This window comes from Anomaloglossus baeobatrachus, chromosome 3 (genome assembly GCF_048569485.1).
Source record: "Anomaloglossus baeobatrachus isolate aAnoBae1 chromosome 3, aAnoBae1.hap1, whole genome shotgun sequence".
NCBI lineage: Eukaryota > Metazoa > Chordata > Amphibia > Anura > Aromobatidae > Anomaloglossus > Anomaloglossus baeobatrachus.
In genome coordinates this window covers 700,581,824-700,605,418 of record NC_134355.1, presented here as the reverse complement: position 1 = coordinate 700,605,418, position 23,595 = coordinate 700,581,824, and the positions used below count along the sequence as shown (strand labels likewise).

The 23,595-nt window shown below is 51.5% G+C and overlaps 1 protein-coding gene across 4 annotated transcripts in view; it reads left to right on the top strand.

The window, feature by feature from the left end:
• Window positions 1–23,595, top strand: part of LOC142297106 (uncharacterized) — a 148,428-nt gene that overhangs the window by 113,470 nt on the left and 11,363 nt on the right. Inside the window, exon 3 of one of the 4 annotated variants that reach the window (XM_075341365.1) lies at window positions 10,860–10,983. The exons of the other annotated variants lie outside the window; for them this stretch is intronic. Coding sequence (XP_075197480.1) covers window positions 10,860–10,983 — 124 coding nt within the window. The remainder of the gene's footprint in view (window positions 1–10,859; window positions 10,984–23,595) is intronic. 4 annotated transcript variants of the gene reach the window in all.

The following is a 23,595-nucleotide window of genomic DNA, read 5'->3' as shown; positions in this document are numbered from 1 at the left end:
CACCAGAGGATTCTGGGGGATGAGAGGAGACTGCTGGGAGATTATACAGTGTACACCGGAGGATTCTGGGGGATGAGAGGTGACTGCTGGGAGATTATACAGTGTACACCAGAGGATTCTGGGGGATGAGAGGAGACTGCTGGGAGATTATACAGTGTACACTGGAGGATTCTGGGGGATGAGAGGTGACTGCTGGGAGATTATACAGTGTACACCGGAGGATTCTGGGGGATGAGAGGAGACTGCTGGGAGATTATACAGTGTACACTGGAGGATTCTGGGGGATGAGAGGAGACTGCTGGGAGATTATACAGTGTACACCAGAGGATTCTGGGGGATGAGAGGAGACTGCTGGGAGATTATACAGTGTACACTGGAGGATTCTGGGGGATGAGAGGAGACTACTGGGAGATTATACAGTGTGCACTGGAGGATTCTGGGGGAGGAGAGGAGACTGCTGGGAGATTATACAGTGTACACTGGAGGATTCTGGGGGATGAGAGGAGACTGCTGGGAGATTATACAGTGTACACTGGAGGATTCTGGGTGATGAGAGGAGACTGCTGGGAGATTATACAGTGTACACTGGAGGATTCTGGGGGATGAGAGGAGACTGCTGGGAGATTATACAGTGTACACTGGAGGATTCTGGGGGATGAGAGGAGACTGCTGGGAGATTATACAGTGTACACTGGAGGATTCTGGGGGATGAGGAGAGGAGACTGCTGGGAGATTATACAGTGTACACTGGAGGATTCTGGGGGATGAGAGGAGACTGCTGGGAGATTATACAGTGTACACTGGAGGATTCTGGGGGATGAGAGGAGACTGCTGGGAGATTATACAGTGTACACTGGAGGATTCTGGGGGATGAGAGGAGACTGCTGGGAGATTATACAGTGTACACCGGAGGATTCTGGGGAATGAGAGCAGACTGCTGGGAGATTATACAGTGTACACTGGAGGATTCTGGGGGATGAGAGGAGACTGCTGGGAGATTATACAGTGTACACTGGAGGATTCTGGGGGATGAGAGGAGACTGCTGGGAGATTATACAGTGTACACTGGAGGATTCTGGGGGATGAGAGGAGACTGCTGGGAGATTATACAGTGTACACTGGAGGATTCTGGGGGATGAGAGGAGACTGCTGGGAGATTATACAGTGTACACTGGAGGATTCTGGGGGATGAGAGGAGACTGCTGGGAGATTATACAGTGTACACTGGAGGATTCTGGGGGATGAGAGGTGACTGCTGGGAGATTATACAGTGTACACTGGAGGATTCTGGGGGATGAGAGGAGACTGCTGGGAGATTATACAGTGTACACTGGAGGATTCTGGGGGATGAGAGGAGACTGCTGGGAGATTATACAGTGTACACTGGAGGATTCTGGGGGATGAGAGGAGACTGCTGGGAGATTATACAGTGTACACTGGAGGATTCTGGGGGATGAGAGGAGACTGCTGGGAGATTATACAGTGTACACTGGAGGATTCTGGGGGATGAGAGGAGACTGCTGGGAGATTATACAGTGTACACTGGAGGATTCTGGGGGATGAGAGGAGACTGCTGGGAGATTATACACTGGAGGATTCTGGGGGATGAGAGGAGACTGCTGGGAGATTATACAGTGTACACTGGAGGATTCTGGGGGATGAGAGGAGACTGCTGGGAGATTATACAGTGTACACCGGAGGATTCTGGGGGATGAGAGGAGACTGCTGGGAGATTATACAGTGTACACTGGAGGATTCTGGGGGATGAGAGGAGACTGCTGGGAGATTATACAGTGTACACCGGAGGATTCTGGGGGATGAGAGGAGACTGCTGGGAGATTATACAGTGTACACTGGAGGATTCTGGGGGATGAGAGGTGACTGCTGGGAGATTATACAGTGTACACCGGAGGATTCTGGGGGATGAGAGGAGACTGCTGGGAGATTATACAGTGTACACTGGAGGATTCTGGGGGATGAGAGGAGACTGCTGGGAGATTATACAGTGTACACCAGAGGATTCTGGGGGATGAGAGGAGACTGCTGGGAGATTATACAGTGTACACTGGAGGATTCTGGGGGATGAGAGGAGACTACTGGGAGATTATACAGTGTGCACTGGAGGATTCTGGGGGAGGAGAGGAGACTGCTGGGAGATTATACAGTGTACACTGGAGGATTCTGGGGGATGAGAGGAGACTGCTGGGAGATTATACAGTGTACACTGGAGGATTCTGGGTGATGAGAGGAGACTGCTGGGAGATTATACAGTGTACACTGGAGGATTCTGGGGGATGAGAGGAGACTGCTGGGAGATTATACAGTGTACACTGGAGGATTCTGGGGGATGAGAGGAGACTGCTGGGAGATTATACAGTGTACACTGGAGGATTCTGGGGGATGAGGAGAGGAGACTGCTGGGAGATTATACAGTGTACACTGGAGGATTCTGGGGGATGAGAGGAGACTGCTGGGAGATTATACAGTGTACACTGGAGGATTCTGGGGGATGAGAGGAGACTGCTGGGAGATTATACAGTGTACACTGGAGGATTCTGGGGGATGAGAGGAGACTGCTGGGAGATTATACAGTGTACACTGGAGGATTCTGGGGGATGAGAGGAGACTGCTGGGAGATTATACAGTGTACACTGGAGGATTCTGGGGGATGAGAGGAGACTGCTGGGAGATTATACAGTGTACACTGGAGGATTCTGGGGGATGAGAGGTGACTGCTGGGAGATTATACAGTGTACACTGGAGGATTCTGGGGGATGAGAGGAGACTGCTGGGAGATTATACAGTGTACACTGGAGGATTCTGGGGGATGAGAGGAGACTGCTGGGAGATTATACAGTGTACACTGGAGGATTCTGGGTGATGAGAGGAGACTGCTGGGAGATTATACAGTGTACACTGGAGGATTCTGGGGGATGAGAGGAGACTGCTGGGAGATTATACAGTGTACACTGGAGGATTCTGGGGGATGAGAGGAGACTGCTGGGAGATTATACAGTGTACACTGGAGGATTCTGGGGGATGAGAGGAGACTGCTGGGAGATTATACAGTGTACACTGGAGGATTCTGGGGGATGAGAGGAGACTGCTGGGAGATTGTACAGTGTACACTGGAGGATTCTGGGGGATAAGAGGAGACTGCTGGGAGATTATACAGTGTACACCGGAGGATTCTGGGGGATGAGAGGAGACTGCTGGGAGATTATACAGTGTACACCAGAGGATTCTGGGGGATGAGAGGAGACTGCTGGGAGATTATACAGTGTACACTGGAGGATTCTGGGGGATGAGAGGAGACTGCTGGGAGATTATACAGTGTACACTGGAGGATTCTGGGGGATGAGGAGACTGCTGGGAGATTATACAGTGTACACTGGAGGATTCTGGGGGATGAGAGGAGACTGCTGGGGGATTATACAGTGTACACTGGAGGATTCTGGGGGATGAGAGGAGACTGCTGGGAGATTATACAGTGTACAGTGGAGGATTCTGGGGGATGAGAGGAGACTGCTGGGAGATTATACAGTGTGCACTGGAGGATTCTGGGGGATGAGAGGAGACTGCTGGGAGATTATACAGTGTGCACTGGAGGATTCTGGGGGATGAGAGGAGACTGCTGGGAGATTATACAGTGTACACCGGAGGATTCTGGGGGATGAGAGGTGACTGCTGGGAGATTATACAGTGTACACTGGAGGATTCTGGGGGATGAGAGGAGACTGCTGGGAGATTATACAGTGTACAGTGGAGGATTCTGGGGGATGAGAGGAGACTGCTGGGAGATTATACAGTGTACAGTGGAGGATTCTGGGGGATGAGAGGAGACTGCTGGGAGATTATACAGTGTACACTGGAGGATTATGGGTGAGGAGAGGAGACTGCTGGAGATTATACAGTGTACACTGGAGGATTCTGGGGGATGAGGAGACTGAAGGGAGATTATACAGTGTACACCGGAGGATTCTGGGGGATGAGAGGAGACTGCTAGGAGATTATATAGTGTACACTGGAGGATTCTGGGGGATGAGAGGAGACTGCTGGGAGACTACAGTGTACACTGGAGGATTCTGGGGGATGAGAGGAGACTACTGGGAGATTATACAGTGTACACTGGAGGATTCTGGGGGATGAGGAGAGGAGACTGCTGGGAGATTATACAGTGTACACTGGAGGATTCTGGGGGATGAGAGGAGACTGCTGGGAGATTATACAGTGTACACTGGAGGATTCTGGGGGATGAGAGGAGACTGCTGGGAGATTATACAGTGTACACTGGAGGATTCTGGGGGATGAGAGGAGACTGCTGGGAGATTATACAGTGTACACTGGAGGATTCTGGGGGATGAGAGGAGACTGCTGGGAGATTATACAGTGTACACCGGAGGATTCTGGGGGATGAGAGGAGACTGCTGGGAGATTATACAGTGTACACTGGAGGATTCTGGGGGATGAGAGGAGACTGCTGGGAGATTATACAGTGTACACTGGAGGATTCTGGGGGATGAGAGGAGACTGCTGGGAGATTATACAGTGTACACTGGAGGATTCTGGGGGATGAGAGGAGACTGCTGGGAGACTACAGTGTACAATGGAGGATTCTGGGGGATGAGAGGAGACTGCTGGTAGATTATACAGTGTACACCGGAGGATTCTGGGGGATGAGAGGAGACTGCTGGGAGATTATACAGTGTACACCGGAGGATTCTGGGGGATGAGAGGAGACTGCTGGGAGATTATACAGTGTACACCAGAGGATTCTGGGGGATGAGAGGAGACTGCTGGGAGATTATACAGTGTACACCGGAGGATTCTGGGGGATGAGAGGTGACTGCTGGGAGATTATACAGTGTACACCAGAGGATTCTGGGGGATGAGAGGAGACTGCTGGGAGATTATACAGTGTACACTGGAGGATTCTGGGGGATGAGAGGTGACTGCTGGGAGATTATACAGTGTACACCGGAGGATTCTGGGGGATGAGAGGAGACTGCTGGGAGATTATACAGTGTACACTGGAGGATTCTGGGGGATGAGAGGAGACTGCTGGGAGATTATACAGTGTACACCAGAGGATTCTGGGGGATGAGAGGAGACTGCTGGGAGATTATACAGTGTACACTGGAGGATTCTGGGGGATGAGAGGAGACTACTGGGAGATTATACAGTGTGCACTGGAGGATTCTGGGGGAGGAGAGGAGACTGCTGGGAGATTATACAGTGTACACTGGAGGATTCTGGGGGATGAGAGGAGACTGCTGGGAGATTATACAGTGTACACTGGAGGATTCTGGGTGATGAGAGGAGACTGCTGGGAGATTATACAGTGTACACTGGAGGATTCTGGGGGATGAGAGGAGACTGCTGGGAGATTATACAGTGTACACTGGAGGATTCTGGGGGATGAGAGGAGACTGCTGGGAGATTATACAGTGTACACTGGAGGATTCTGGGGGATGAGGAGAGGAGACTGCTGGGAGATTATACAGTGTACACTGGAGGATTCTGGGGGATGAGAGGAGACTGCTGGGAGATTATACAGTGTACACTGGAGGATTCTGGGGGATGAGAGGAGACTGCTGGGAGATTATACAGTGTACACTGGAGGATTCTGGGGGATGAGGAGAGGAGACTGCTGGGAGATTATACAGTGTACACTGGAGGATTCTGGGGGATGAGAGGAGACTGCTGGGAGATTATACAGTGTACACTGGAGGATTCTGGGGGATGAGAGGAGACTGCTGGGAGATTATACAGTGTACACTGGAGGATTCTGGGGGATGAGAGGAGACTGCTGGGAGATTATACAGTGTACACTGGAGGATTCTGGGGGATGAGAGGAGACTGCTGGGAGATTATACAGTGTACACCGGAGGATTCTGGGGGATGAGAGGAGACTGCTGGGAGATTATACAGTGTACACTGGAGGATTCTGGGGGATGAGAGGAGACTGCAGGGAGATTATACAGTGTACACCAGAGGATTCTGGGGGATGAGAGGACACTGCTGGGAGATTATACAGTGTACACCAGAGGATTCTGGGGGATGAGAGGACACTGCTGGGACATTATACAGTGTACACTGGAGGATTCTGGGGGATGAGAGGAGACTGCAGGGAGATTATACAGTGTACACTGGAGGATTCTGGGGGATGAGAGGAGACTGCAGGGAGATTATACAGTGTACACTGGAGGATTCTGGGGGATGAGGAGAGGAGACTGCTGGGAGATTATACAGTGTACACTGGAGGATTCTGGGGGATGAGAGGAGACTGCTGGGAGATTATACAGTGTACACCGGAGGATTCTGGGGGATGAGAGGAGACTGCTGGGAGATTATACAGTGTACACCAGGGGATTCTGGGGGATGAGAGGAGATTGCTGGGAGATTATACAGTGTACACTGGAGGATTCTGGGTGATGATAGGAGACTGCTGGGAGATTATACAGTGTACACTGGAGGATTCTGGGGGATGAGAGGAGACTGCTGGGAGATTATACAGTGTACACTGGAGGATTCTGGGGGATGAGAGGAGACTGCTGGGAGAATATACAGTGTACACTGGAGGATTCTGGGGGATGAGAGGAGACTGCTGGGAGATTATACAGTCTACACTGGAGGATTCTGGGGGATGAGAGGAGACTGCTGGGAGATTATACAGTGTACACTGGAGGATTCTGGGGGATGAGAGGAGACTGCTGGGAGATTATACAGTCTACACTGGAGGATTCTGGGGGATGAGAGGAGACTGCTGGGAGATTATACAGTGTACACCGGAGGATTCTGGGGGATGAGAGGAGACTGCTGGGAGATTATACAGTGTACACTGGAGGATTCTGGGGGATGAGAGGAGACTGCTGGGAGATTATACAGTATACACTGGAGGATTCTGGGGGATGAGAGGAGACTGCTGGGAGATTATACAGTGTACACCGGAGGATTCTGGGGGATGAGAGGAGACTGCTGGGAGATTATACAGTGTACACCGGAGGATTCTGGGGGATGAGAGGAGACTGCTGGGAGATTATACAGTGTACACTGGAGGATTCTGGGGGATGAGAGGTGACTGCTGGGAGATTATACAGTGTACACTGGAGGATTCTGGGGGATGAGAGGTGACTGCTGGGAGATTATACAGTGTACACTGGAGGATTCTGGGGGATGAGAGGAGACTACTGGGAGATTATACAGTGTGCACTGGAGGATTCTGGGGGATGAGAGGAGACTGCTGGGAGATTATACAGTGTACACTGGAGGATTCTGGGGGATGAGAGGAGACTGCTGGGAGATTATACAGTGTACACTGGAGGATTCTGGGGGATGAGAGGAGACTGCTGGGAGATTATACAGTGTACACTGGAGGATTCTGGGGGATGAGAGGAGACTGCTGGGAGATTATACAGTGTACACTGGAGGATTCTGGGGGATGAGAGGAGACTGCTGGGAGATTATACAGTGTACACTGGAGGATTCTGGGGGATGAGAGGAGACTGCTGGGAGATTATACAGTGTACACCGGAGGATTCTGGGTGATGAGAGGAGACTGCTGGGAGATTATACAGTGTACACTGGAGGATTCTGGGGGATGAGAGGAGACTGCTGGGAGATTATACAGTGTACACTGGAGGATTCTGGGGGATGAGAGGAGACTGCTGGGAGATTATACAGTGTACACCGGAGGATTCTGGGGGATGAGAGGAGAGTGCTGAGAGATTATACAGTGTACACTGGAGGATTCTGGGGGATGAGAGGAGACTGCTGGGAGATTATACAGTGTACATTGGAGGATTCTGGGGGATGAGAGGAGACTGCTGGGAGATTATACAGTGTACACTGGAGGATTCTGGGGGATGAGAGGAGACTGCTGGGAGATTATACAGTGTACACTGGAGGATTCTGGGGGATGAGAGGAGACTGCTGGGAGATTATACAGTGTACACTGGAGGATTCTGGGGGATGAGAGGAGACTGCTGGGAGATTATACAGTGTACACTGGAGGATTCTGGGGGATGAGAGGAGACTGCTGGGAGATTATACAGTGTACACCGGAGGATTCTGGGGGATGAGAGGAGACTGCTGGGAGATTATACAGTGTACACTGGAGGATTCTGGGGGATGAGAGGAGACTGCAGGGAGATTATACAGTGTACACCAGAGGATTCTGGGGGATGAGAGGACACTGCTGGGAGATTATACAGTGTACACCAGAGGATTCTGGGGGATGAGAGGACACTGCTGGGACATTATACAGTGTACACCGGAGGATTCTGGGGGATGAGAGGAGACTGCAGGGAGATTATACAGTGTACACTGGAGGATTCTGGGGGATGAGAGGAGACTGCAGGGAGATTATACAGTGTACACTGGAGGATTCTGGGGGATGAGAGGAGACTGCTGGGAGATTATACAGTGTACACTGGAGGATTCTGGGGGATGAGAGGAGACTGCTGGGAGATTATACAGTGTACACTGGAGGATTCTGGGGGATGAGAGGAGACTGCTGGGAGATTATACAGTGTACACTGGAGGATTCTGGGGGATGAGAGGAGACTGCTGGGAGATTGTACAGTGTACACCAGAGGATGCTGGGGGATGAGAGGAGACTGCTGGGAGATTATACAGTGTACACTGGAGGATGCTGGGGGATGAGAGGAGACTGCTGGGAGATTATACAGTGTACACTGGAGGATTCTGGGGGATGAGAGGAGACTGCTGGGAGATTATACAGTGTACACTGGAGGATTCTGGGGGATGAGAGGAGACTGCTGGGAGATTATACAGTGTACACTGGAGGATTCTGGGGGATGAGAGGAGACTGCTGGGAGATTATACAGTGTACACTGGAGGATTCTGGGGGATGAGAGGAGACTGCTGGGAGATTATACAGTGTACACCGGAGGATTCTGGGGGATGAGAGGAGACTGCTGGGAGATTATACAGTGTACACCAGAGGATTCTGGGGGATGAGAGGAGACTGCTGGGAGATTATACAGTGTACACCGGAGGATTCTGGGGGATGAGAGGAGACTGCTGGGAGATTATACAGTGTACACCGGAGGATTCTGGGGGATGAGAGGAGACTGCTGGGAGATTATACAGTGTACACTGGAGGATTCTGGGGGATGAGAGGAGACTGCTGGGAGATTATACAGTGTACACTGGAGGATTCTGGGGGATGAGAGGAGACTGCTGGGAGATTATACAGTGTACACTGGAGGATTCTGGGGGATGAGAGGAGACTGCTGGGAGATTGTACAGTGTACACTGGAGGATTCTGGGGGATAAGAGGAGACTGCTGGGAGATTATACAGTGTACACCGGAGGATTCTGGGGGATGAGAGGAGACTGCTGGGAGATTATACAGTGTACACTGGAGGATTCTGGGGGATGAGAGGAGACTGCTGGGAGATTATACAGTGTACACTGGAGGATTCTGGGGGATGAGAGGAGACTGCTGGGAGATTATACAGTGTACACTGGAGGATTCTGGGGGATGAGAGGAGACTGCTGGGAGATTGTACAGTGTACACTGGAGGATTCTGGGGGATAAGAGGAGACTGCTGGGAGATTATACAGTGTACACTGGAGGATTCTGGGGGATGAGAGGAGACTGCTGGGAGATTATACAGTGTACACCAGAGGATTCTGGGGGATGAGAGGAGACTGCTGGGAGATTATACAGTGTACACTGGAGGATTCTGGGGGATGAGAGGAGACTGCTGGGAGATTATACAGTGTACACTGGAGGATTCTGGGGGATGAGGAGACTGCTGGGAGATTATACAGTGTACACTGGAGGATTCTGGGTGATGAGAGGAGACTGCTGGGAGATTATACAGTGTACACTGGAGGATTGTGGGGGATGAGGAGAGGAGACTGCTGGGAGATTATACAGTGTACACTGGAGGATTCTGGGGGATGAGGAGAGGAGACTGCTGGGAGATTATACAGTGTACACTGGAGGATTCTGGGGGATGAGAGGAGACTGCTGGGAGATTATACAGTGTACACCGGAGGATTCTGGGGGATGAGAGGAGACTGCTGGGAGATTATACAGTGTACACCAGGGGATTCTGGGGGATGAGAGGAGATTGCTGGGAGATTATACAGTGTACACTGGAGGATTCTGGGTGATGATAGGAGACTGCTGGGAGATTATACAGTGTACACTGGAGGATTCTGGGGGATGAGAGGAGACTGCTGGGAGATTATACAGTGTACACTGGAGGATTCTGGGGGATGAGAGGAGACTGCTGGGAGAATATACAGTGTACACTGGAGGATTCTGGGGGATGAGAGGAGACTGCTGGGAGATTATACAGTGTACACTGGAGGATTCTGGGGGATGAGAGGTGACTGCTGGGAGATTATACAGTGTACACTGGAGGATTCTGGGGGATGAGAGGAGACTGCTGGGAGATTATACAGTGTACACTGGAGGATTCTGGGGGATGAGAGGAGACTGCTGGGAGATTATACAGTGTACACTGGAGGATTCTGGGGGATGAGAGGAGACTGCTGGGAGATTATACAGTGTACACCGGAGGATTCTGGGGGATGAGAGGAGACTGCTGGGAGATTATACAGTGTACACTGGAGGATTCTGGGGGATGAGAGGTGACTGCTGGGAGATTATACAGTGTACACCGGAGGATTCTGGGGGATGAGAGGAGACTGCGGGGAGATTATACAGTGTACACTGGAGGATTCTGGGGATGAGAGGAGACTGCTGGGAGATTATACAGTGTACACGGGAGGATTCTGGGGGATGAGAGGAGACTGCTGGGAGATTATACAGTGTACACTGGAGGATTCTGGGTAATCTCGGTCTCCTTGGTTGTCAGGTTCTTCTCCGGTGTCAGGACGTCGCTCTCTTTTTCTCTGTGGAGGAGTGGGATTATGTACAAGGACATCCTGATCTGTACATGGACGTTAAGGTGGAGGAGCGCCGGCTGGACTCATTACATGGTAGGTGCAATTGAAATAATAATGATAAATAATAATAATATTTACTCACTTCTATATTTCTATTAATCCCAAAGCGCGTTACAAAGATTGGCCAACATGTCCTTATTGGGGCTCACAATCTAAATTCCCTATCAGTCTTTGGAGTGTGGGAGGAAACCGGAGAATCTGGAGGAAATACACGCAAACATGGGGAGAACATACAAGCTCCTGCAGATGGTGTCCTTGGTGGGATTTGAACCCATGACCCCAGCGCTGCAAGACTGCAGTGCTAACCACTGAGCCACCAGAAGACTGCAGTGCTAACCACTGAGCAACCACCAGACTGCAGAGCTAGAAGGAAAAGTACGGCATGCTTCTGTGCATATCTGTTTGTTTTTGGGCCAGACAAGTGGGTGAGTCACACTCACCTCTGATGGTTGTGCTAACAGACACACAACACTTACCTCTTTCACTGACGGGGCGTCTATCACACCACAGGTCCTGGACGACCCCTACATTGGGACTGTTCCTATTGTCTCTTTGGGGATTATGTGCTGTATCTCACTCGGCAGGATGTTGGATCCAGCAGTGCTGCCTCATGTGCAGTGTGGAGCAGTGTGTCCAGCACTATGGTCCCTTAGATCTGGTCAGCAATGGATCCACGTGGTTCCATGAGCTGCCTGCTGTGATGGTGAGTCAGAGGAAGGTTCTTCAGGAATGAGGTCTCTGGGTTGTTACCTGCTGCTGCACCAGCCGCCAGCACCCAAAGGAGAAGAATCACAAGGAAAAATGGTATAATTAGCCATATCTTTGCGCTAGTGGACTTCGGCACTTGCAGAGCCCAGATAACGCTAATTTTACCATTTTCCCTATTGGTTCCACATGGTAGGTGCAGTCATAGAGCCGTTTATTGCCTCTAGTTCCTGGTAATCACACGTATACAGAGAGCTGTTTGCTGCTTGCCGGGTCCGTGGATGACACTGGCTGGATGATGTGAACGTTGCCGGGGTCTGGGTATTGATTCTCCTGCAATCATCCAGTTGGTGTTTTTGGTTTTATAGAAAATTTTCCCTGAGAAAAGTATTATAAATTAACTGCTCTAGAAGGAAGGCATGCTCAGTGTGTCACCATCTATTGCTGAATTATGACCAATCGGAGGCAAGCGGTTCATGCTTTGACGTCAGTGCGCTGGCCAATCAGAGGAAAGCAGCTCCTGCTTATGATGTCTGCTGTTGAAGCGCTGACAGCGGAAGCTCCTGCATCGTCGCGATGGTTACCGGATTCACATACCTGCGGACAACAAGAACCAGGAGCCGCAGAGGGAACAGAGGGTAAGGTGAGCATAATATGTGTGTGTTTGTGTATGGACTGGAAGAGCGGGTCAGAGCGCGGTGGATGTACGGAACCGGAAGTGTGTGCGGTGAGTATTTGCAAAGCTTGCTTATAAACTGAGTTACAAATTTACAGCAAGCTTTGCTCGTATAGCGACATACTCGCACACCAAGTTACTCGTAAACCGAGGTTTCACTGTACACTACTCACAAAAAGAAAAAATGGTTTAAACGGAACAGCACAAAAGTCACCCAAGCAACATTAAAGTCAGTCCATTTACTCAATCTTGATTAAAATATAAGCCATGAAAAAAGCACAGTAAGTACAGAGCGTGCAGAATAAAGGCAAAAGCCAACGCGTTTCTGACCAGTGTGGTCCTTAGTCAGTGCCCAATTGTGTCTCAGTAATGGCAGAACTGCTGCGTACCCTCGCTGATTAGATTCATTATCACATGGGAAGAGGTAAAACAAGACATCGGCAGGAAACATTGTGAAATCCTAATTGTGCATATATCATCGGATAAATACTGTAGAACGTCATGTATTATTAATAATAATCTTTATTTCTATAGCGCCAACATATTCCACAGCGCTTTACAATTCAGAGGCTCATATATAAACAAATAACAGTTATAGAAAATACAATAATTAAAGCAACGAAGACCACCCTGCTTGTAAGAGCTTCCAATCTACAATGAAGTAGGGGGGGAACAAGGTACAAGTGCTTATTTACAATGACAATCCAGCCATCTCAAAGAAAGAAATAGTAGATAAAGGCTGCCTGAACCAGTCAGCCAATCTTTGAGATGCATTTGGGTGCAGTGGAGCTTGACATAAAGGTATGTTGTGAGAAGTTGTGGAGAGGGGTTATTTGGACTTAATTCGATTAAGGAGTGTGATAGGCCGGCCTAAATGATGTGTCTTGAGGAGCGTCTGAAGCTGAGAAAGTTGTGGATCATCCTAGTTTCTTGGGGTAGAGCATTCCAGAGGATAGGTGCAGCTCAGGAGAAGTCTTGAATCCGGTAGTGGGAGGTTTGGCTTAGTGTGGATGTTAGTCGAAAGTCGTTTGCAGAGCGTAGAGAACAGGTAGGGTGATAGAGAGGAGGGTGGAGATGTAGGGGGTGCTGCACTGTGGAGAGCTTTGTGGTGATAGAGAGGAGGGTGGAGATGTAGGGGGTGCTGCACTGTGGAGAGCTTTGTGGTGATAGATAGAGAGGAGGGTGGAGATGTAGGGGGTGCTGCACTGTGGAGAGCTTTGTGGTGATAGACAGAGAGGAGGGTGGAGATGTAGGGGGTGCCGCACTGTGTAGAGCTTTGTGATGATAGAGAGAAGGGTGGAGATGTAGGGGGTGCTGCACTGTGGAGAGCTTTGTGGTGATAGAGATGAGGGGGAGATGTAGGGGGTGCTGCACTGTGGAGAGCTTTGTGGGTGAGAACAAGCAGTGTGAATTGGATCCTGTGATATATGGGCAGCCAGTGCAATGACTGGCACAGAGCAGAGGCATCTGAGTAGCGGTTAGCCAGATAGGTGACCCTGGCTGCTGCATTAAGGATGGACTGTAGAGGGGAGAGTCTAGTTAGGGGGAGACCAATTAATAGTTACAGTAGTCAAGGCGAGAGTGGATCAGGGCCACGGTGAGGGTTTTTGTAGTTTCCATGGTGAGAAAGGGGCGGATTCTAGAGATGTTCTTGAGTTGCAGGCGGCAGGTTCGGGTGAAAGATTGTATATAGGAGGTGAAGGAGAGATCAGTGTCAAGTATAACCACCGGGCCTGCTGCCTAGGACTTATCGTGGTGCCGAGCACAGAGAGGGAGATGTCGGGTTTAGGGAGGTTAGAAGATGGAGGAAATAAAAGTAGTTCAGTTTTAGAAAGGTTAAGTTTCAGATAGAGAGCAGACATAACATTGCAAACTGCAGTCAGGCAGTCACTTGTGTTCTGTAGTACAGCGGGGGTGAGCTCAGAGGATGAGGTGTATAGCTGTGTGTCATCAGCATAAAGATAAGTAAGAATTTGAGAAAAGGAGCGCATGTGAAGGATCCACGGGATTATGTTAAGGATAGTGTTAGAATGTGCTCACCTGATGTGGTTGTGCAGCCCTGTACAACCACGGTGTAGAACGAGGGTTTATTGCGCTGCCAGGGAGTCAGCCTGTAGTGACCATCCAGGGGAATGGAATCCTAAGAAGCCGGTCATGTGACAGGTCACTGGGGATGGTGGACGTCTCTGGTGCTGATTGAAATCTGGCCTCTGGCTAAGCTGCTCATGCCGTGAGTCCCACAACGGGGAAGGAATCCAGAGAGTACAAAAGAACACGTCTTGAAAGCGCTAAGGAGGCCATGGTGATATATTAGTTTTGTAGATTTATTAGATGTTATCCACCTGATAAAGATATTGTGATATCGAAACGCGTTGTGGCTGTAAACATCTAATAAATCTACAAAACTAATATATCACCGTGGCCTCCTTAGTACAAAAGAACACGTCTTGAAAGCGCTATCAGCATAAAGATGGTACTGAAAGCCAAATATGCTGATGGTCTGTCCAGTTAGGTCAGTGTAGAGAGAGAAAAGAAGATGGCCAAGGAATGAACCTTGAGGGACTCCAACTATGAGTGGAAGAGGAGAAGATGTGGAGCCAGCAAATGATACACTGAATGAGCGGCCAGAAAGATAGGAAGAAAACCAGGAGAGAGCAGCCCGAGAGATCGGAGGAGAACCAGGAGAGAGCGGTGTCCTTAAGGCCGATTGAATGGAGCATAGAGATAAGGAAATGGTGGTCAACAGTGTCGAAGGCTGCAGAGAAGTCAAGGAGAATAAGCAAAGAGTAGTCACCATTACATTTTGCTGTCGGAAGGTCATTGGTGACTTTGACAAGGGCAGTTACTGTTGAGTGTAGGGGGCAGAAGCCAGACTGTAAAGGATCTAAAAGAGAGTGAGAGGAGAGGTAGCGGGCGAGGCGAGAGTAGACCAGACGCTCCAAGAGTTTGGAGATGAAGGTGAGATTGGAGACTGGTCTGTAGTTGCTTGTGCACGATGGGTCGAGAGAGTTTTTTTTTTTAATAATGGCGTAATGATAGTGTTTGAAGGAGGAGGAGAAAATGCTAGAAGGGAGAGATTGAAGATTTTAGTTAGGTGAGTGGTGATGATGGGAGAGAGGAACTGGAGTAGGTGTGAGGGAAAGGGATCAGTAGTGCAAGTGGTAGCATGAGAAGAAAAGAGGAGCCTGGATACTTCTTCCTCTGTGACTGGGTCAAATGTGGAAAGTGAGCTGGATGGGATGTAGGGAGGAATGGGATTCACCAAGCTTGGTGGCTGGGAGCTGATCTCTCAGCGGATGTTTTCTATTTTTTCTGTGAAATATGAGGCCAGGTCCTCAGCATGAAGGTCTGTGATAGGGATCTGGACTTTAAGATTGAGGAGGGAGTGAAAGGAATCTAAGAGCTTTTTTGATTGTTGGAAAGTGAGGAGATGAACGTGGTGAAGTAGGTCTGTTTGGCGAGGTGAAGGGCAGGGTTGTAGGTTTTTAATATGAATTTCTAGTGGATGAAGTCTTCTTGTGTGCAGGTGTTCCTCCAGAGGCGTTCGGCACTCCTAGAGCATCGTTGGAAAAATATTAAGTTTGTGATGTGAGTTTTACTCTGTTTTTGGTCATTCTGAGAGTGAGAGGTGCTACTTTGTCTAGGGTACTTCTGAGAGTCATTGTAGTGGTTTACTGCAATATCAAGGCAGGAAAGTGAGGAGATAGGGGACAGTGATGAGTGTAGAGTCTGTATGTGTCTGAGAGTCGATGGCCTGTAGGTTTCTAAATGTGTGATAGGTGGGGGTGTGTTGGGGTGGGCAAGAATTTGTGAGCTTCAAGGAGAGGATGTTGTGGTCAGAGAGAGGAAGAGACGAGTTATCAAAGTGAGAAATTGAGCAGAGGCGGATGAAGACCAGGTCAAGGGTGTTACCGTCTTCATGTGTCTCAGAGGATGGGAGCTGTGAGAGGCCAAGGGAGGTGGTTAGAGATAGAAGCTGGGATGCAGATGAGGAAGTCGGCTGTTCATGGGGATGTTAAAGTCTCCTAGGATAAGGGTTGGTAATTCTGAGGACATGAAGTGCGGCAGGCAGGCTGGTCAAGGAACTGGGTGGGTGAGCCTGGGGGACAGTATATGACCGCTACTTTAAGGTAGAGGGGATGGAAGAGCCTGATGGTGTGGACCTCGAAACAAGGGAATGAGAGTGATGGAGCTGGGGGGGATGACCCAGAAACTGCATTGTGGGGACAGGAGTAAGCAGACTCCACCACCATTTCTGTTCTCAGGTCTTGGTGAGTGGGAGAAGTGTAGGTCGCCATGAGAAATGGCAGCGGGGGAAGTAGTGTCCGAATCAGTGAGGGCCAGCAGATTAAGAGAGTTATTGAGAAAGGTTGTGGATGTAAGGAAACTTCTTACATACAGACCGTAGATTCCAGAGAGCACAATTAAAAGATGGAGATGAAGGTGTACTGTATAGCTAATATTGATAAGGTTCGCAGGGTTTCTATGTGAGGTGGGAAGGTAGGTGAAGTTGGCACAGGGTGGACCAGAATTAGGAGAGATATCACCTGAAAGAAGTAGCAGTATGAGGAGAAAGAGCAGATGGTTTTTGGAGTTGTGACCTGGCTTATTCTGGAAGACCCTGGGGTGTGATACAGCGAGGTTATTAAGGAAGGTGAAAAGAACGTGGGAGCTGTACATAGGAGAGGGGAGGAGAGAGGGGCTGATGTGGATGAGTTGGGATGGAGGGGGGACAGGGCGGTGAATGTGGGAGCTGTACATAGGAGAGGAGAGAGGGGCTGATGTGGATGAGTTGGGATGGACAGTGCGATGAAAGTGGATGATAAATACACATAGTAAGATTGAGATTGTCATATATTAAACTACAATCAAAGAAATGTGCGATATAATGATCAAATATCTACAGAAGCAGTGAAAATTATATATATATATATATATATATATATATATATATATATATACACAGACACATACACTTTTATATATACACATACATTCATGTATCTGATTCCAATGCAGTTTTTATACAAACATAAAATATACAAATGAACATGACTTTGAGGAGTTAAACAGTATAGTGAGTGAACTGTCATGAATAGGACTCACAATATCCCAACAGGCTAAACAACGACGTCTCGATACTGCACCGACGTCCCGATACCACATCGGCATCGTGATACTGACTCAATCATCCTGATCATCTAGTGTCCTGGTGCCATACCGACATCTCATTACCGTACCTGTATAACAATATGGCACTGACGTTCCAATACCACACAGACATCCAAATACCACACCTGTATACCAATACCACACCGATGTCCCAATACTACACTGGCAGCCCAATACCATACTGTCACGCTTCCCGGTCCCCTTGTCCCGTTCTCCGGTTCCCCTGGGCCCGCTTCCCGCTCCCCGGCGGCGTCCCCTGCTCACCACTCCGGTCCCGTCCTCCTCGTCCCCGCCTGCAGCCTCCACGCGTCCTGCTCCCCGCTCCCGGCGCTCCTCTGCGAGGTGGGACTCCCAGCCGGGCGCTCCTGCCTCCTCCTCACCGCTTCCTGGACTGGCTTCTGGCACACGGGCCTCGCGCATGCGCATTAGGGCGCGCGCACGGTCATTGACCCTTTCTTAAAGGGCCAGCACCCAAAAACAGGATATTGCATAGAAAGGTACAGGGTATATAAGGGTTCTCTTTCCTGGTGGGCGGGGCCTGTTCTACGTGTTTAGTAAGCTAGTGTTCAGGTCCCCTATTGCTTTGCCTTGTACCTTGCCTGCATTAACCCTGTCCTGTCTCGTAGAGCCTGTCCTGCCACGCCAGCCGCTCCGAACCACGCTCATTCCCGTACCCTGACGGTGACTTCGGCGGATGTTCCACCATCTCTGCAGCTCCGCCAGTCTCCAGTCCCTGGCTCCGCTTGGTGACCCGTTCCATCGCTCAGCAAGTCCCGGATCCCGCCTGACCTTACCACCTGGCCTCGGACTCTGAGCCTCGTCACCCGGACCACCGTCCAGAACTCCATCCACCTTTCCTGCTCCCATACGGACTGTCCTGCTACCAATAGTGCTTCGGCCGCCGTGCACCCGGACCCTCTGGCGGGGTGACCTGCCTGGCTGCCTCCTCAAGGGAAACCGGTGTACGGTCCAGAGGTTCCACCACCCGGACGTTACAGCTAGAACAGGCCATGGATCCCGCCGAAGCACTAGCGGCCCTGCAGCAGGAACTCACACGACAGCGCGAGACCCAGACCCGCATGCTGAACTTCATGACTTCTGTGGATGCCCGTCTGAACGCGCTACAAGCAGCGGCCACGCCTGTGGTATCTCGGGTTCCCACTGCACAACCCACGACCGCAGCTCCCGTGGCAGTCTCCTCGGATGCTTCCAAACTCCGTTTGGCCTCACCACCCCGGTACGCCGGTGATCCCAAGACCTGCAGGGGATTCATTAATCAGTGCTCCCTCCATTTCACGCAGCTGCCGCACCTTTTTGCATCTGACCAAGCCAAGGTCGCCTTCATGATGTCCCATCTGGAAGGAGAGGGACTGGCCTGGATGAACCCCTTGTGGGAGAAGGAGGATCCGGTAACTACCAACATCCAGGAGTTCCTGCAGGCATTTCGTACCACCTTTGACGAGCCCGGACGCGCCTCCGCGTCTGCCTCATCCCTCCTCCGGCTACGTCAGGGGACTCTGACGGTGGGCCAATACGCCATTCGGTTTCGCACCTTGGCCTTGGAACTCGGGTGGAACAATGAGGCCCTAACCGCCGCCTTCTGGGAGGGACTCTCGGGTCGGATTAAAGATGAGCTGGCGGGTCGGGACGTGCCGTCCTCCTTGGATGCCCTGATTGCTCTAGCGACTCGAGTGGATCTTCGTTTCCAGGAACGATCCAAAGAGGTGTCCCGCGAGAGGCGTCCGATGCGGCACGCCTCCCCACCACTGAAGCCCATCGCTCCCCAGTCGGCGTCACCTGGCGCTTCTACCTACGAGCCCATGCAGATTGACCGCCTGAGGCAGTCTGAGCAACGCAGAGCAGAACGACTAGCAAAAGGTCTCTGCTTCTACTGCGGAGCTGGCACACACCTGCTACGCTCTTGTCCCGAGAAGCCGGGAAACTCCAAAGCCTAGGCCTGGTAGGAGAGGCCACCCTAGGTGCTGGGACACTCTCAGACTCCGTTACCTGGACTATTCAAGTCACCACAGAAGAGACCCGGTTCACGGCAGAGGCGTATCTTGATTCCGGAGCAGCAGGCAACTTCATCCAGCAGGCCACGGTGGATAAGTACCAGGTGCCTGTCCTCCCACTAGAGAAACCGCTGGTGATCGCCTCTGTAGATGGGAGACCCCTCTCTGACACTGTCTCACTGATCACCAAGCCTGTGGAAGTACGGATCAGTGCTCTGCACACCGAGAAGATCACCTTCTACGTCCTCCCGCGTATGTCTCATCAGATCCTGCTGGGACTCCCATGGTTACGGACACACGAACCGTCGGTCAGCTGGAGTACAGGTGAAATCACCCGATGGGGCTTTTCGTGCCACGAGAGATGTCTGAAAACCATCCAGCCCGTTCGACGCCCTCCGGTTCCATAGTCTCTACCAGGACTGCCTTCTGCCTACTGGTCCTTCTCGGACGTTTTTGATAAAAAGGAGTCAGAGGTACTACCGCCTCATCGTCCCTATGACTGCGCCATCGATTTACTGCCAGGAACCACGCCTCCTAGAGGAAGAATATACCCCTTATCCCCTGCCGAGACACGAGCTATGTCTGCCTATATTACCGAGAGCCTGGCAAAGGGGTTCATTCGGAGGTCCTCATCCCCTGCCGGAGCAGGGTTTTTCTTCGTCAAGAAAAAGGAAGGTGATCTGCGCCCTTGCATCGACTACCGGGGTTTAAACCAGATCACCGTAAAGAACAAATACCCTCTGCCGCTTATCCCCGAACTATTCGATCGGCTCCGAGGAGCCCGGGTCTTCACCAAGTTGGACCTTCGTGGGGCCTATAACCTGGTTCGCATTCGCTCTGGAGACGAATGGAAAACCGCCTTCAACACTCGGGATGGGCACTATGAGTATTGTGTCATGCCCTTTGGTCTGTGTAATGCTCCGGCAGTCTTCCAAGAACTGGTGAACGACGTGTTCAGAGACCTCCTCTATGTCTGTGTCGTGGTATATCTGGATGACATCCTGGTCTTCTCTCCGGACCTACAGACCCACAGAGAGAACGTGCAGCTAGTTCTCCAGAGGCTTAGAGAGAACCGTCTGTACGCCAAGTACGAGAAATGCATCTTTGAAAAGTCATCTCTTCCCTTCCTGGGTTATGTAATCTCGGACACTGGCCTGCAGATGGACCCAGAGAAAGTGTCTGACATCATCAACTGGCCTCCTCCTTCCGGACTAAAGGCTATCCAACGCTTTCTCGGCTTTGCGAACTATTATCGGGAATTCATCCCGCATTTCTCCGCCTTGACTGCGCCTCTCTCTGCCTTGACTAAGAAAGGAGCTAATCCTAAGGACTGGCCCCCGGCGGCCGATGCCGCTTTCTGCTCCTTGAAACAGGCGTTTGCTTCCTCCCCGGTTCTCCATCGCCCTGAATTGAACCGACAGTTCACCTTGGAGGTGGATGCCTCCTCCTCAGGAGCCGGAGCAATGTTGATGCAGAACTCCCCCTCCGGCAAGCTGGTCACTTGTGGATTGTTCTCCAAGAGCTTCTCAGCACCCGAACGCAACTACACCATCGGGGATCGGGAGCTACTGGCCGTGAAGCTTGCCTTGGAGGAATGGCGCTACCTCTTGGAGGGCGCAGTATACCCTGTAATCATATACACAGACCACAAGAATCTGGAGTACCTGCGGTCAGCCCAAAGACTGAACCCACGACAAGCCCGCTGGTCCTTGTTTTTTGCCCGATTTGATTTCCAACTCCATTTTCGGCCTGCGGACAAAAACGTGCGGGCAGACGCTTTGTCCAGGTCCTTAGTGACCGTGGAGTTGGAGGAGGAGACGTTCCAGCCCATCATCAACCCCAGCAACATCATGCCGGTGAATCCTGTCACGGTAACTCAGATACCCCCTGGGAAAACCCATGTCCCAGATACTGACAGACAGAGAGTCCTGCACTGGGGCCATGCCTCGAAGATCGCCGGCCATGCTGGTCAGAAGAAGACTTGGAGCACGATTGTCCGTCACTACTGGTGGCCGTCCCTCCGTAAAGACGTCTCAACCTTCGTCTCGGCCTGTCCGTCCTGTGCCCGGAACAAGACACCCAAGCACCTACCATATGGACGTCTCCTGCCTCTGCCCATTCCTTCTGTTCCGTGGCAACATATCGCAATGGACTTCATTACGGACTTACCTTTATCCTCTGGACACACAGTCATATGGGTTGTGGTGGACCGTTTCTCCAAAATGGCTCACTTCATTCCCATGGCAGGGCTGCCCTCTGCCCAGGAGCTAGCTGACTCCTTCATCCAACATATATTCCGATTGCATGGCTTTCCCGCACACATTGTGTCCGACAGAGGAACTCAGTTTACCTCGCGCTTCTGGAGGGCCCTCTGCAAACATCTGGAAGTATCTCTGGACTTTTCTTCGGCCTACCATCCTCAGTCGAATGGGCAAGTGGAGCGGGTCAATCAAATCCTGACCTCCTTCCTGCGCCACTACGTTAATGCTCATCACGATGACTGGTCCACGCTTCTTCCTTGGGCTGAGTTCTCCCACAACCATCACATCAGCGAGTCCACCTCCAGCTCTCCATTCCGAGTCGTTTACGGACTTCAGCCTTCGGTTCCGTTGCCAGTATCCTCGGCTTCCGATGTCCCCGCAGCAGATGCTCTGGTCCAGGACTTCTCAGCCATATGGAGCTCTGTCAAGACCTCCCTTGAGCGGGCTTCTTTGCGGATGAAGAGACATGCGGACAAAAGGCGCTTGGATCCCCCGTGTTTCTCCCCTGGTGATCTGGTCTGGCTTGCATCCAAGTATGTCCGATTTGAAGTTGCCATCGTATAAGTTGGGTCCTCGTTACATCGGGCCGTTTAAAGTCGTCAGCAAGATTAATGCTGTCTCCTACAAGCTGCAGCTCCCGGCCACGATGCGGATACCCAACTCTTTCCATGTCTCCTTGCTCAAGCCTGTTGTCCTTGGTCCCTTCTCCGCTGAAGTCGGTACTGCTCCTCCTCCCATCGCTGACGATGACAACTATGCGGTAAGGGATATCGTGGCCATGAAGACTGTACGTGGTCGGCAATACTTCCTGGTGGACTGGGCGGGTTATGGTCCTGAGGATAGGTCCTGGGAGCCCCGGGAGAATGTTGGCACTCCTCTGATTCGTGCCTTCCTGTCCCGCTTGCGGGGGGGGGGGCGGGGGGGAGGGGGTACTGTCACGCTTCCCGGTCCCCTTGTCCCGTTCTCCGGTCCCCGTGACCCGCTTCCCGCTCCCCGGCGGCGTCCCCTGCTCACCACTCCGGTCCCGTCCTCCTCGTCCCCGCCTGCAGCCTCCACGCGTCCTGCTCCCGGCGCTCCTCTGCGAGGTGGGACTCCCAGCCGGGCGCTCCTGCCTCCTCCTCACCGCTTCCTGGACTGGCTTCTGGCACACGGGCCTCGCGCATGCGCATTAGGGCGCGCGCGTGGTCATTGACCCTTTCTTAAAGGGCCAGCACCCAGAAACAGGATATTGCATAGAAAGGTACAGGGTATATAAGGGTTCTCTTTCCTGGTGGGCGGGGCCTGTTCTACGTGTTTAGTAAGCTAGTGTTCAGGTCCCCTATTGCTTTGCCTTGTACCTTGCCTGCATTAACCCTGTCCTGTCTCGTAGAGCCTGTCCTGCCACGCCAGCCGCTCCGAACCACGCTCATTCCCGTACCCTGACGGTGACTTCGGCGGATGTTCCACCATCTCTGCAGCTCCGCCAGTCTCCAGTCCCTGGCTCCGCTTGGTGACCCGTTCCATCGCTCAGCAAGTCCCGGATCCCGCCTGACCTTACCACCTGGCCTCGGACTCTGAGCCTCGTCACCCGGACCACCGTCCAGAACTCCATCCACCTTTCCTGCTCCCATACGGACTGTCCGGCTACCAATAGTGCTTCGGCCGCCGTGCACCCAGACCCTCTGGCGGGGTGACCTGCCTGGCTGCCTCCTCAAGGGAAACCGGTGTACGGTCCAGAGGTTCCACCACCCGGACGTTACACATACCGACCCCCCCAAAGCCGCAACAATGTCCCAATGCCACACTGACATCCCTATACCACACCTTTTATACCAATACC